We start from the raw sequence: 12,922 nt of genomic DNA on the forward strand, positions 1-12,922 counted from the left end.
TGTGTTTCCTAACATTATCTCAAATCAGATCCCACCAGACTGCAGTAATTATACAGCAGAGTTACAGGCCATTCAGCTTGCACTTGTGCATATAAAAGAAAACTGCTATCAAAAGTGTATAATTTATACAGACTCATTGAGCTCTTTACAGGCTATCTCCTCTCCTATGTATAATCCACATCCAGTACTTTATGAGGTGCTACACCTGCTTCACAAAATGAAAATCCTTAATTTCGATGTTCAGTTCTGCTGGATTCCCAGCCACATCGAAATCAAAGAAATGAGGCTGCAGATGCAGCTGCTAAATCAGCTCATACCTTCTCCACATACTGTTTGACAGTTCCATATACAGACTACAGACAACTTATAAGATCAAAGCTAATTGCTCAGTAGGAGTTAACATGGCAAGAAGCATCAACAAACAGATTATATAACATTAAACCTGAAATTGACTAGAACTGGCATTCTAGTCAATGTACAAAGAGAAGGGAGGAGGTTGTCCTTGCTAGGCTCCGCATAGGTCATAGTCACCTTATGCATTCTCATTTACTGACAGCTGATGAGCCTCCCATATGTGAAAAATGCAACACACACATAATTCATCATATTCTGGTAGATTGTCAAAAATTTACACGAGAGAGGAATGAAATTTTCACCTATCTAACCAAGCCATATACACTCCGGAAAATGCTAGCAGAATCAGGAAAATTGCATGATGTTTTTAATTTTTTAGAAAGAATTAATTTGTATAAACACCTTTGACCATAAATTTGTTTATATGTAAATACTTTTTTGCTTAACTTTTATACATACATATTATTCATTAGGTTAAATCTGACCATAGGCCTTGATCTTGTATATTTGTATCACCCTGCTGTATTTTTTTTAATATGTAAATACCATAATGCTAAACTGAAATTGTATGCATCAATGCTGTATAATAATTCCTTTCTGACTCTTTAAGTATTAATATAATAATATTTGTTATAATCTTACAAGATGTAGACACTGCTTTCCTTGACTTGTTTTGTATATATATGTTAACCTATAGTTATCTATTTATGTATTGCTGAAATCTCTGCAGTAATTTGGCTTATATGTAGATACTGCTGTAAAAGTTCGATGCAGCATGAATTTTCGTCTGGTTAATGCATCAGCCTTTTACAGGAAGGAAAAACCCAGAAAACTTGTAAATATGTCTCTTATGTTATTATTTAGTATTGTATACAGAATATGTACAGCACAATGGAGATTAGCTTACTCTTTACAAAAACAAAACATGTAGAATTGATAACACCAAGGGCAAGGCCATGTAGTTGCGAGGCTGTTTGATTCTTGTTTACATGTTCAGTCGCAGGTGGCCTTCAAGGTCAGTATAGAAAGGGACGGCAGGAATCAAACGTGACTTCCGCAGGCCGACAAAAACGGATTAGGAACATGAAAGAAGAAGTCGGCGAAAGTTCCAGAACACGCTATCACGTGATATTGCAATGGGGGTTCCAAAACTGAATCCAAGGTTTGGAAACTGAGAAGGATATAAGGCAAGTTTGGGGGAATGATTGAGGATCAACAACCAGCATCGACATGTAAAGAAAGGAACAAGGGGAGGTTCTGCCCAGACGTGGAGAAGTCCGAGGGAGGAGGTCGGAGGTTGATCAACCTTAAGCTGTTCGAGTCAAGGAGCGTGGATGTCCAGAGGTGAATACGTAAGGAAAAACAAAACCATCCAGATGCTATTCCGCTCAGCTGAGCCTGTGAATGCCAGACAATCGTAACCATTCAACCGAGTGCTCAACGCCGGAGAATCGTATCACGCTTGCTGACCTGACAAAGCTGCCAGTTCTCCAATGATCCAGAGGTAGAAAGTCCAAAACCCAGAATGGAAGAGGGAACATAGGACAAAGGAACATAGGAAACATAGGCTGTGACAAAAATAGAAGAGGGTGCATCAAAGAGGACAACTGTTCACGTGAGTCTGATATTGTATCTTATAAGATTATGTGGTGTAAGAAAGAAGTTTTAACGAACTGATAAGATTCATAAGATAGGATAGCCATAGCCAGAGAATAACTGATATGTCCCTTAAGATTGAAATTGGTAATGCATGTGTATGTGAGTATAGCTAATTCCTCAGAAGCTAATTAAGTTGAGGAGGTAATCTGACATTTGTATAATATCTAAGTTTTATTGTTGATATGATTGGTTGTTATATGTCTTGATATAGATAGAGATGTACTTAAACTAGATATTGAAATTTAAGCTGAGGAAAGTATTACAAACTAACTGAGAAATTTTGGGAAATTACCTTGTGTGTTATTGATAAGGATTGATTGCTGTATGTATGTCATGTTGGTATATTGATGCAAATAGAAGTAGATATTGAGAATTAAGTTGAGGAAAGTAATATAAACTGTTTGAATAACTAAAGAAAATTGCTGTAAGAGATATATGGGTAGTTGTGTTTTATTGATAAGGATTGATTGCTGTATGTATGTCATGTTGGTATATTGATGCAAATAAATGGTGTCCCAAAATTCACGCAAGATTTAAATTTAGCACCATTTGTGCTGTAAAGTGTTGCCAACGAGAAAAAAAAGACAGTGTGACAGCTGACAGTTCAGGGTTATTAAAAATGGAGCAATACATGAAAGAACAACGCATTTTCATTGTTGAGCAATATTTTAAAAATAATGAAGGTTTGGCAGCTACAGTTCGCAACTTTCGTACAAAATATGGTCGAAATAGTGATTTAGCTTCATCAACTGTGAAAAGATTAATTAAAAAATTCAAGGAAACTGGATCAATTAATGATCTTATACACTCTGGCCGTCTTTCAACAAGTCGTTCAACAGAAAACATCGAAGCAGTTCGTGAGAGTGTTGCTGAGAGTCCAGGAACATCAATTCGGAACCGTGGTCTTGAATTGGGCATTTCGAGAAGCTCTCTACAGCGTATTCTCATGAAAGATTTGCATCTTTATTCTTACAAAGTTCAATTGACTCAAGAACTGAAGCCTACTGATCACACACAGCGAAGAGAGTTCGTTGAATGGATTATGGAACAACAACAAGTGGATGCTTATTTTTCGAACAAAATCATCTTCAGCAATGAGGCTCATTTTCATCTTGATGGCTTTGTTAATCGACAAAATTGTCGCATTTGGGGTTCAGAAAATCCATGAGTGATTGTTGAGAAACAAATGCATCCACAACGTGTCACTGTTTGGTGTGGATTTTGGGCTGGAGGCATCATCGGTCCATTCTTCTTCGAAAATGCGGCTGGTAAGGCAGTAACAGTTAATGGTGCTCGCTATTGCGACATGATAATCCAGTTTTTTGTGCCTAAATTGCAAGATATGGATGTGGACGACATGTGGTTTCAACAAGACGGTGCCACATGCCATACAGCCCGAGAAACAATTCAATTACTGCATGAGTCATTTCCTGGTCACGTAATTTCCCGTTTTGGTGATCAGAATTGACTGCCCAGATCATTTGACTTAACGGCGTTAGATTTATTCCTTTGGGGTTTTTTGAAGTCTAAGGTTTATGCCAACAAGCCCACGACTACCCACGCCTTGAAGGAGGAAATTGAGCGCTGTATCAATGAAATTCAGCCACATTTATGCAAAACGGTCATGGAAAATTTCGACAAAAGAGTGCGTATGTGCCAGCAAAGCCGTGGAGGCCATTTACCTGATATGCTATTCCATGCATAACCCTATACTGTATACTTTATGAATCAATAAGAAATTACAATTTTTAATTAAAAACCTGTGTTTTCTATCAAAATTACTTCTTGCGTGAATTTTGGGACACCCTGTAGAAATAGATATTGAGAATTAAGTTGAGGAAAGTAATATAAACTGTTCGAATAACAAAAGAAAGTTGTAAGAGATATATAGGTAGTTGCATGAATTTTGAGTTGAGAATAACAGAGGATAGTTTCCCTGCTCCTCTCTTTGTATTGTACATTTCTTTAACTGGTGATCAATAAATATACTTGTTGAATTTTCTAATAGAGTGTCGCCTGATCTTTTATTGCAATGCATTGATCTAAAATAATTTGAGCCTATAAGCAGGAAATCATTAGAGTAGGAAAATAAGGTTAAGAGACCACGACTGTGAATGTTCTAAGAAGTAATTAATATCATGATTGAGATCTATCGGAGGTATCATATTTCATGTACCATATTGAGGCAAAGTGGTGCAGTCATTAACCTATATAAATTTCCTTTGCTCTCAGGTGCAAAGAATATAGAATCACCGAAGGTAGAATAGAAAGAAATTAGAGGTGGAGCAATATATATGTTTGAATTAATAGAAAATAAGATAAAGTTAGGATAGATATAGAAAGAGGGCACTACATGTATGTATGTATGTTACAAATATATGTAAAACAGTGAGAATACAGAGAATACATATAATAAGAATAAAAATATTACAATGGCACAGTAAAGAATACAATGGCATACAAACATAATATTTTACACTGCATCACTTAACATACATTTTGTGTATGCATCTTATTTACTACTTTATTTTTGAATAATCATGTAGTGCTATAGGACATCTTACCTACTTGTGTACTTTCTAGTAATTCTGTTTATATGTATTGCTAAATTCTGTTTATACTGCATTGCTAAATTTAATTTTCATCCATGCATATTATATAATAATCCCTTTTTGCCTATTTTTGTACTGCTATAAAGGCATCTATTATAATTTTACATATATGTAGATACTGCATTCCCTGGCTTAGTGTTTCATATATTATGTATTACCTTATATTGTTAACTATTTTTGCACTACTGTAATAACCTCTGACCTTGTGTGTTGCTGTGCCCTCTGCAGCAGTTCTGTTTACCTAGAGATGCTGCTTTGTGAAACTATATTCTTGTACAGACACATTGTTTACAATTTTCTGTAAATGCTAATGTTGTAACCTTTAGTATGGCACAGTATGACCTTTGTAGTTTTTGTGCCAAATAAACTATAAAAAAAAAAAAAAAAAAAAAAAAAAAAAAAAAAAAAAAAACCATTGTCATGGTGTATTCGTTCCCCTTGCTTAACTCAATTCTTTCATATATATTAAAACATAAGCATATTGGTCAAACATGACCCTCCCTTAGTACACTCATGCTGTTCTTTGCAAAGTATAGATTCTCTATCAATCCATTTCTATATGTGAGCTCTTACCGTCTTTTACAAATCTTCACCATGCTTCAGAAATATTGATAGGTTGATTGTTGGATATATATATATATATCAATCTTTGGAACACCCTTGTGCAATAGGATTATCATACATTCTTTCCACTCCTGTGGAACTGTGTTCTGAAACTCAAATTATATAGGCTCTTTAAAGAAACTGCCAGTTCAGCTGAACACTCCTTTATCATCTGTGTTGATATCCCATAAGTCCGTAATGTGAATTCTTATTCAATTTGCACAACAGCTCTAGTACTCTTGAGCAGAGATAGACATAGGAATGTTTTCATTTTTTAAAAATATAAATTAAAGTTGCTAAGGAACTTTAATATTCTTTTTTAGTTCTTTATCCAATTGTAAGCAAAGTTGTGCGTGAAGTTTCTTCACGACTGGACTACCTGTGTATAGACTCTGTCTTCACATCAGTTGCCTTAGTATCCCACAATGCACATCAAAACCCCCCCCCCCACCCACCTTTTTTTCAGACATGTATAATATTATTCATTATGGGGAAGGGCCACTACCCAGACCAGTTTTGACTTTTATTGAGGTCTTATAAGTAGAGGGATGCATCAGATATTTGGTTTTGCTTTAGTATTCAGCTGATTCAGCATGATTTTCAGATATTCAACTTCAAAAAAAAAAAAAAATCTTGTTACATGTGTCATAATACAAGTGGGGAAAAGCCTCCATTATAGAACGACTGATCTAATAGCAGGCTTTCCAAGACTGAGTGAACTTATTCCAAAGTATAATTTCTCAGAATTTCTTTTGGCATTAGCTACCAGTATATTCCTTGGATTATTTTTTTTATTTTATTTTTTATTTTCAGAAGCCAGAAATATTTATGAAGAAACCAGATGTATACCACTCTGAAAAATGCTGAAAAATTCATTTTCCTGCATCATAATGTATCGTGAATTCACGTTGATTATTAAATCCATGATTATTCTCTGTATTTCACAATTTAAAATATGTTCCATTAATATTTTTGTTATTTGAAGAAATAAGTGCAATTTTTTTTAATAATTTTCATGCTGTATTGCTTTTTTGAATGTAATGTTTTCTATGAAATTAAATGATAGTTTTATTATATAGAAATGGAGGATATTGTGGAACATCTTTATTTTATAAAGAAATATAAAAAGAAAGTGAAGTTTCAGAAATTTACCAACTAGCTTATGAAAACAAAACTGGATTTGGAATTGCCTTGGCTGGAACTCTGCCCTGCAACTCATATATTTGCCTTGTATTAGTGCATTAAGTTTCAACCAATTTCAAAAAAAACTTTAAAAATGCTGTTTGACATATTGATGTTGTTGAGTGATTTTTTTTTTTTTTTTAATTTGGAATTCAGTAATGTTTTTTGTATTGGGAAAATAGAGGAACGTGGCAGCCAGTTCAGTGGAACAGCACTCATACCCTGTAAAAGAAACATATGATAGAAACATAATGTCTATGAGAAAGTGACTCACAAACTTGACCATCTGTGAGAGAGGGATCACCAGTTAATTGGACAGACTTTTCTTGTTAACATAAAGAAATTCTAATCCAGAGAATTTTAATAATAAGGTGTTGACACCTTTTGGCAACTGGTATATGGTGATACGACTTTTGCATTACTACCACCTTAGTATCACCACCTCTGGGTCTGGCTCCCACTGATGAGACCCCAATAAAGGTCGAAACCGGTCTGAGTAGTGGCCCTTCCCTTAATGCATAGCATTATACTTGTCTACAAGATGTGCTTTGCATTATGGGAGATACTAAGGCAAGTGATCAGAACTTACTCTACCTTTACTACAAGTTGCTCCAGTCCTGAAAATACTTCAGGTGCAAACTTTGTTTGCTTACACTTGGATAAATAATTAAACCAAATATATGATTGGTAAATTCTGGGGAGGTTTTTGATGCACCACATCATATGTGAGAACAGTATTTTGTGGTAGGTTGTATTTGGGATTCATGCAGTAGATAGTTTTACAGGTAAGAAGTAATGTCTTGAGCAGAAAATGATACCCACTTTAATTTATGGCTAAATTTAATTTTAACCAAGAAAGGATAGAAGTGTAAGTCAATCTAAGAAGAGATGTCTGCTCTTGTGTGGAGATCTCAGTATTATCACTGAAGAGAGAAGGTGAAGCATGGTCTTTCTTGCATGAAATAAGACAGGATTATATTTTGGTTGGATTCAGTTTGACAAGGTTGTCCTCACTATACTGAAATATGGTAAGGCAATCAGTGTTTAAGGCATTGGTTATGAAAGCTGTTGTGTTTGAGATATCTTAGCACTATATGGTTTGTCAAATGAAAAAGTGGAATGAAGAGTATCCTCAGTACTGTGGATAGGATTTGAGGTTCATGATAGATGATCATTTATAAAAAGAAAGAGTGTAGAGAAAGTTGAAGTCCTGGGGAATTCTAGCTAGTGGAATATTATGAAGAAAGGCCTTCCACCATGACGTATAGTTATAATCAGACAGGAAATTGGAAATACAATTGCAAAGTTAGACAGTAGATTATATGATGGTAATTTAGCAATATACCTTTGTATAGGTCAAATGTACTGGAAATGCCAAGAGCAACAACAAGGAGTTGCAATGGATGAAGAGTGGCAGAACCCATATTGTGGTAATTAATTGAGGACTTCCAGGTAGTGAAAGAGTTGATTAATATGTTTCACCATTATTTTTGATAGCATTGATGTGAATGCACAGGGGCAACAGCATTTTGTTTTGTTCTGTTTTTTTTGCTGGAAAAGAAAGTATATTATACTTAAACAAAAATTATATTCTTGTTTCCATCCTTATTTAGCTAAGCCTGAGCAAACAAACGTTTGTGAGATATCTTCAAGACTACGCTGTTTGTATATAAAAACAGCAGTTGATTTCATGCCAGTCCATTGATTCATGTTGCTCTTGCCATACCTCTTGGTTCTGCTATCTGTAAACCATTGGAACTAGGATTTATCAGATTTTATTCCGCTCTGATAGTGTCCACTATTGGTGTTCTATGCTCCCTGTACCCACAACAACTTGTTATTTGGCAGGAGTGGAATCTGGTAATATTCATGCTGATGCAGTACATTTTAACACAACTTTTCAGACCACTGTGTTTCCATTTGGACTGCTTATGGTTCATCTTTTAGACATTCTTGTAATTCTCTCAAAATCTGACATTAATGGACTGTTTCCAGCAACGGGACTGGATTTTTCTTGTTATTTCTAGAATTCTCACTGCACTCTAGTCACTATTGTACATAAACACCCAGCACATGAACAGTTTTGTACACTGACATGTATAGCACCAACTGTCTTACTGCATTTGGTTGCTTAGGTCTTGATGTTGGATGCTTATCTATTTAAATTACTTTTCTCTCTCTCTCTCTATTTAGGTAGTGATGTTGAGTGCTTATCTATTTAAATTTCTCTATTTAAATAGATAAGCACAAGCACCCAACATCAAGACCTAAATAGAGAGAGATTTAAATAAGTACCCAACATCAAGACCTAAGCAACTAAATGTAGTATGACAGTTGGCACTGTACATGTTAGTGTCAAAAACTGTTCATGTGCTGGGGTGTTTATATATAACAGTGACTAGAGTGCATTCTGATTCTAAAAATAACAAACATCCACTCCTGTTGCTGGAGACAGTTCACTAATCTAAGATTCTGACAGATATGCGCACACCTATGTATATATATACATTTCTTTGATGTCTGTTTTACATAGCCTGGAATGAAAACATATACTGGCTGTGATAAAATGGTGCAATGCATAGATGATTGCGGGAGTGGAGGAGGGTATCTAATATACTAAATTATAATAGACAAGAAATCATATTCTTGTTTGTTTACGCTTGGGTCAAGGACTAAAACAATATAATTTGTCTGTTAAATTTATTTTTTAAGCAAACAAACAAACAAAAAAAACTTTCTATGGCTATCTAATGAACTGGCCATTCATTCAGTGTATATATTGCAATAACAGACCAACTTCAGTATCACTAAACATCACTGTTTAATGTTTAAATTGTCAGTTTTTCAAGGATTTATTATTTTCATTTCTTACAGGGTGTATCCAGTAGGATGATATTTCTAGCTAAATTTCGTGACTTCTTAAAAGAAAATTCAGGTGGCAGTAGGGTATGTTTTATTATTTCTGAAAGTCATTTTATATTATCAATAATAAATAAGATAATTTAAACTTATTCTCTTACTTTATTTTAAAAAGCAAGTTTTCATTGAAAGGCTTTTCAAACTGTTACTAAAGAAATTAAAAGATGCTGTTATATCACTAAATTGTTGTCTCTCAGTGTCATCTATCCTTGACAATTATTTTAGGCAATACAGTTAAGTAAATTTTCAAAAATAGATAAAATTTAGATCTTCAAATTGAAAAAGTATCATCTTCCTCATCATCTAAGGCGGGGGAGGCTACTGTGAACAGTAGCTTTCCAGTCAAGTCTATGAGAAGCCCAGTTATTTAAATTTCTGTAAGAGTTTAGGCCACTTATACTCTTGATGATGTATATCCATTTTTTTTTCTAGATCTTCCTAGTAGTATCTTTTCTTCTACCCTTCCATTTTGGTGAAAACCATTCAGAAGTTTCAACTGCTTAACATTTTATTGTTACCACAGTATTTTTATGGTACTGAAGGATGACATCTTTCCCTCTCTCTCCCCTAAATCCCATTTTCTCTTCTCTTAAATGTTGCTTATAAGTTGCTTTAATTCTGTTTTGTAAAATTCTGATAAATAATTACTATGTGTGAGCTAATAAGGTTATTGAAGTATAGTATGAATATTATACTTCCTGTATACAGCCTGTTTTATGTATGGGAATTATTCTCAGTTTTCAATCATTAGGAATTTTTCCACAAATTAAGACTTGGTTGAATCACTTCAACCAAGGGGGGTGCTTAAAGGTCAAAGCTGTGTAACTGAGAGGAGATCTCCACATAATAAACCATAATATAAACTGATGGTACAACATGACAGAATTTCATGACGGCTGGGACATCACCCGGATAAACAAGGTCCCCGTTGTTTTTGCCAGGGAACCAGCGTGAACAGCGAAAAAGTCAGCTACTGGAACAAATCCTAAAACCCATCCTAGACCTTTCTGAGCAATAAATACAAAATTTTATATTCAGGCAATGACAATCAGGAAAGAGGAGTAGCCATAGTATTCAAATCTAAATGCAAGGCTAATCTTCCTGAATGCCAGGCAATATAAAGTAGAATGATGTGGGCAAATATCAAAATGGGGAACTGTACAATAAGACCTATTTGTGCCTGTGGTCCCACAGAAGGTTCTACTAAGGTAGAAGTGGAGGAATATTTTGAGGCTGGAGAAAGCAACTGACACAATGAAAAAGAAAAAGTTGGTCCTTGTTGGGGATCTAAATAGCAGAGTAGGAAATGATTGTCAGACATACAAAAATATTTCAGGAAAATTTAGAGAAAAAGAGCAAAGCTAATAATAATGGCAAATACCTGTTAGATTTCTGCTCAGGACATGGACTGGTTATTACTAACACAATGTTCCAACATAAAAATGTGCACAAATTCACATGAAGAGAACAGGCAAGGAATAAGAAAAGTGTTATTGACTCTGTTATTGTTGATAGTGATGTTTACTCCCTGGTGCAGGACACTAGAGTGTACGGATGATTTAAAATTGGAAGTGATCACCATTTAGTCTTGAGCTGGATAAAATTGAATTTCATATTGAAAAGAAGAACATGTAAGAAAGTTTTAAAGTGAAAAAAAGTTGAGCACCTCTCAGATGTGAACTATAGACAAACATTATTCAAGAAAAAATGAAAAGTTCCAGAACAGGAAACAAACTTTGGAGATTTACTGGCAAATCCTGAAGAAAACAGTGATTCAGCCAGAGAGCCATGTGGTGAGGTTGTCTGCAAGGATAGAAAAATCAGAACTCCATGGTGGACACAGGAATTTAAAGAGGCAAGGAAAAGAAAAAAGCATATCAAAAGTTCATGGCAAATAAGTCAGGTTGTGCTCTTAGAGAATACACAGACAAACGTAAGAAAACTAGCTAAACAAAAGTCATGGGAAGACTTTGGAAAGAACCTGGAAAAAAAAATATCAAGAAGGTGGCAAGATATTCTGGAGGTTGTTGAAAAAGCTCAGAAATGCAGGAAAGAAACAGTGCTGTAAAAAGAATTAGAGATGATAAAGGTGACAAAAACTGGAGATAAAGATATCCTTGATGTATGGAGAAATTACTTCGAAAAATTCCTAATGAAACAATCAATGACAGCACAGTAGTAAAAAACATTCAACATACATGCAATCAGGAATACATATCCATATTTGAAGTAGAAAAAGGCATCAAAAGCCTGAAATGTGGAAAGGCAGTAGGAGTAGATGATATTCAATCAGAAATGTTCAAGTATGGAGGTATACAAGTCTTAGAGTGGGTGCACTGTATAATTCAAAAGGCCTCGACAGAGGGATGAATTCCAAATGATTGGAGTAAATCTCTCATTGTACCCATATACAGAAAGGGAAAAAACTGAATGGGACAATTACAGAGGTATTTCCTTACTGAGTGTTCCTGGTAAGATTTATGCAGGTATACTTGAGAAACAGTTGAGAAGGATTTTGTAAGGGAAGCTTGGTGAAAAACAAGCTGGATTCAGGCCAAATAGAGGCTGTCAGGATCAGATTTTCACTTTATGACAAATAGTTGAGAAATCATTGGAATATAACAAAGATCTCTGTTTAGGTTTTGTAGATTTGGAAAAGGCATATGGCAAGGTGCCAAGAGAAAATCTATTCAATATTGTGGTATTAAACCTGATATCAAAACTGGAGATGTAAATGTCAGTTCTTTGCTTTATGCAGATGATGTTATACTTCTAAATAAATGTTTTACAAGATTCCCTGACTAAATTAAATAACTGTTGAAATAGATATGGTATGAAGGTCAGCAATAATAAGACAAAGACAATGAAAGAAATTAAAGATATCAAGAGATTATATACTTGGTTTAATCCTTTATCCGAGTGTAAGCAAACAAAGTCCTGAAAATACGTCAGGACTTTGTTTGACGTATTTTCAGGACTGGGGCAACTGTTATATAGAAGCTAATGACTTCACATCACTTGCCTTAGTATCCCATAATACAAAGTACATATCCTTATAAATATGTATAATCCTATGCATTATGGGAAGGGTCACTACCCAGAGCAGTTTCAAACTTTATTGAAGTCTCATCAGTGGGAACCAGACCCAGAGGTGATACTAAGGTTGAAGAAATGCTGTGGTCATATTTTCATATACAAGTAGCCAAAAGATGTCACACCTTTTCATTAAAATACTCTAGATTGGAAATAATTGTTGGAAGTTTTTCCACTTGGTTGTACTATAAATTAAAGATACCAAGAAATTATATACTTGAGATCCAAGAGTAAACAAATAAAGTTTGTTCCTGAAGTACGAGGGTGGTCTGAAAAGGTTTTGGCCTTGACCACAGAGGGCAACCTATAAATAATAATCTATAACTAATAATAAGAGGGAAACCTATAAATAATAATCGAAATAATCTGAATAAATAATCTAGATCCTCTAAATAATAATAAAATGGAATAAAAATTTCCATCAAAGTATTAAACTTTCTCCTACTGTGAAATTTAACACTCCTTTTTGCTGATGACCAAATAATAATCACAAATTCTGA

The 12,922-nt window shown here is 34.6% G+C and overlaps 1 protein-coding gene across 3 annotated transcripts in view; it reads left to right on the forward strand.

Annotated features, from left to right (window-relative positions):
- The window catches only part of LOC150108890 (E3 ubiquitin-protein ligase RNF123-like), a 660,886-nt gene that overhangs the window by 358,717 nt on the left and 289,247 nt on the right, over window positions 1-12,922 (forward strand). For all 3 annotated transcript variants that reach the window (XM_090410696.1, XM_090410708.1, XM_090410702.1), the window contains one exon: window positions 9,285-9,356. In XM_090410696.1, coding sequence (XP_090266822.1) covers window positions 9,285-9,356 — 72 coding nt within the window. The remainder of the gene's footprint in view (window positions 1-9,284; window positions 9,357-12,922) is intronic.

Source organism: Typopeltis vanoorti, chromosome 2, assembly GCF_054136105.1.
Source record: "Typopeltis vanoorti isolate ZY-2024b chromosome 2, IOZ_Tvanoo_1.0, whole genome shotgun sequence".
Classification (NCBI taxonomy): domain Eukaryota; kingdom Metazoa; phylum Arthropoda; class Arachnida; order Uropygi; family Thelyphonidae; genus Typopeltis; species Typopeltis vanoorti.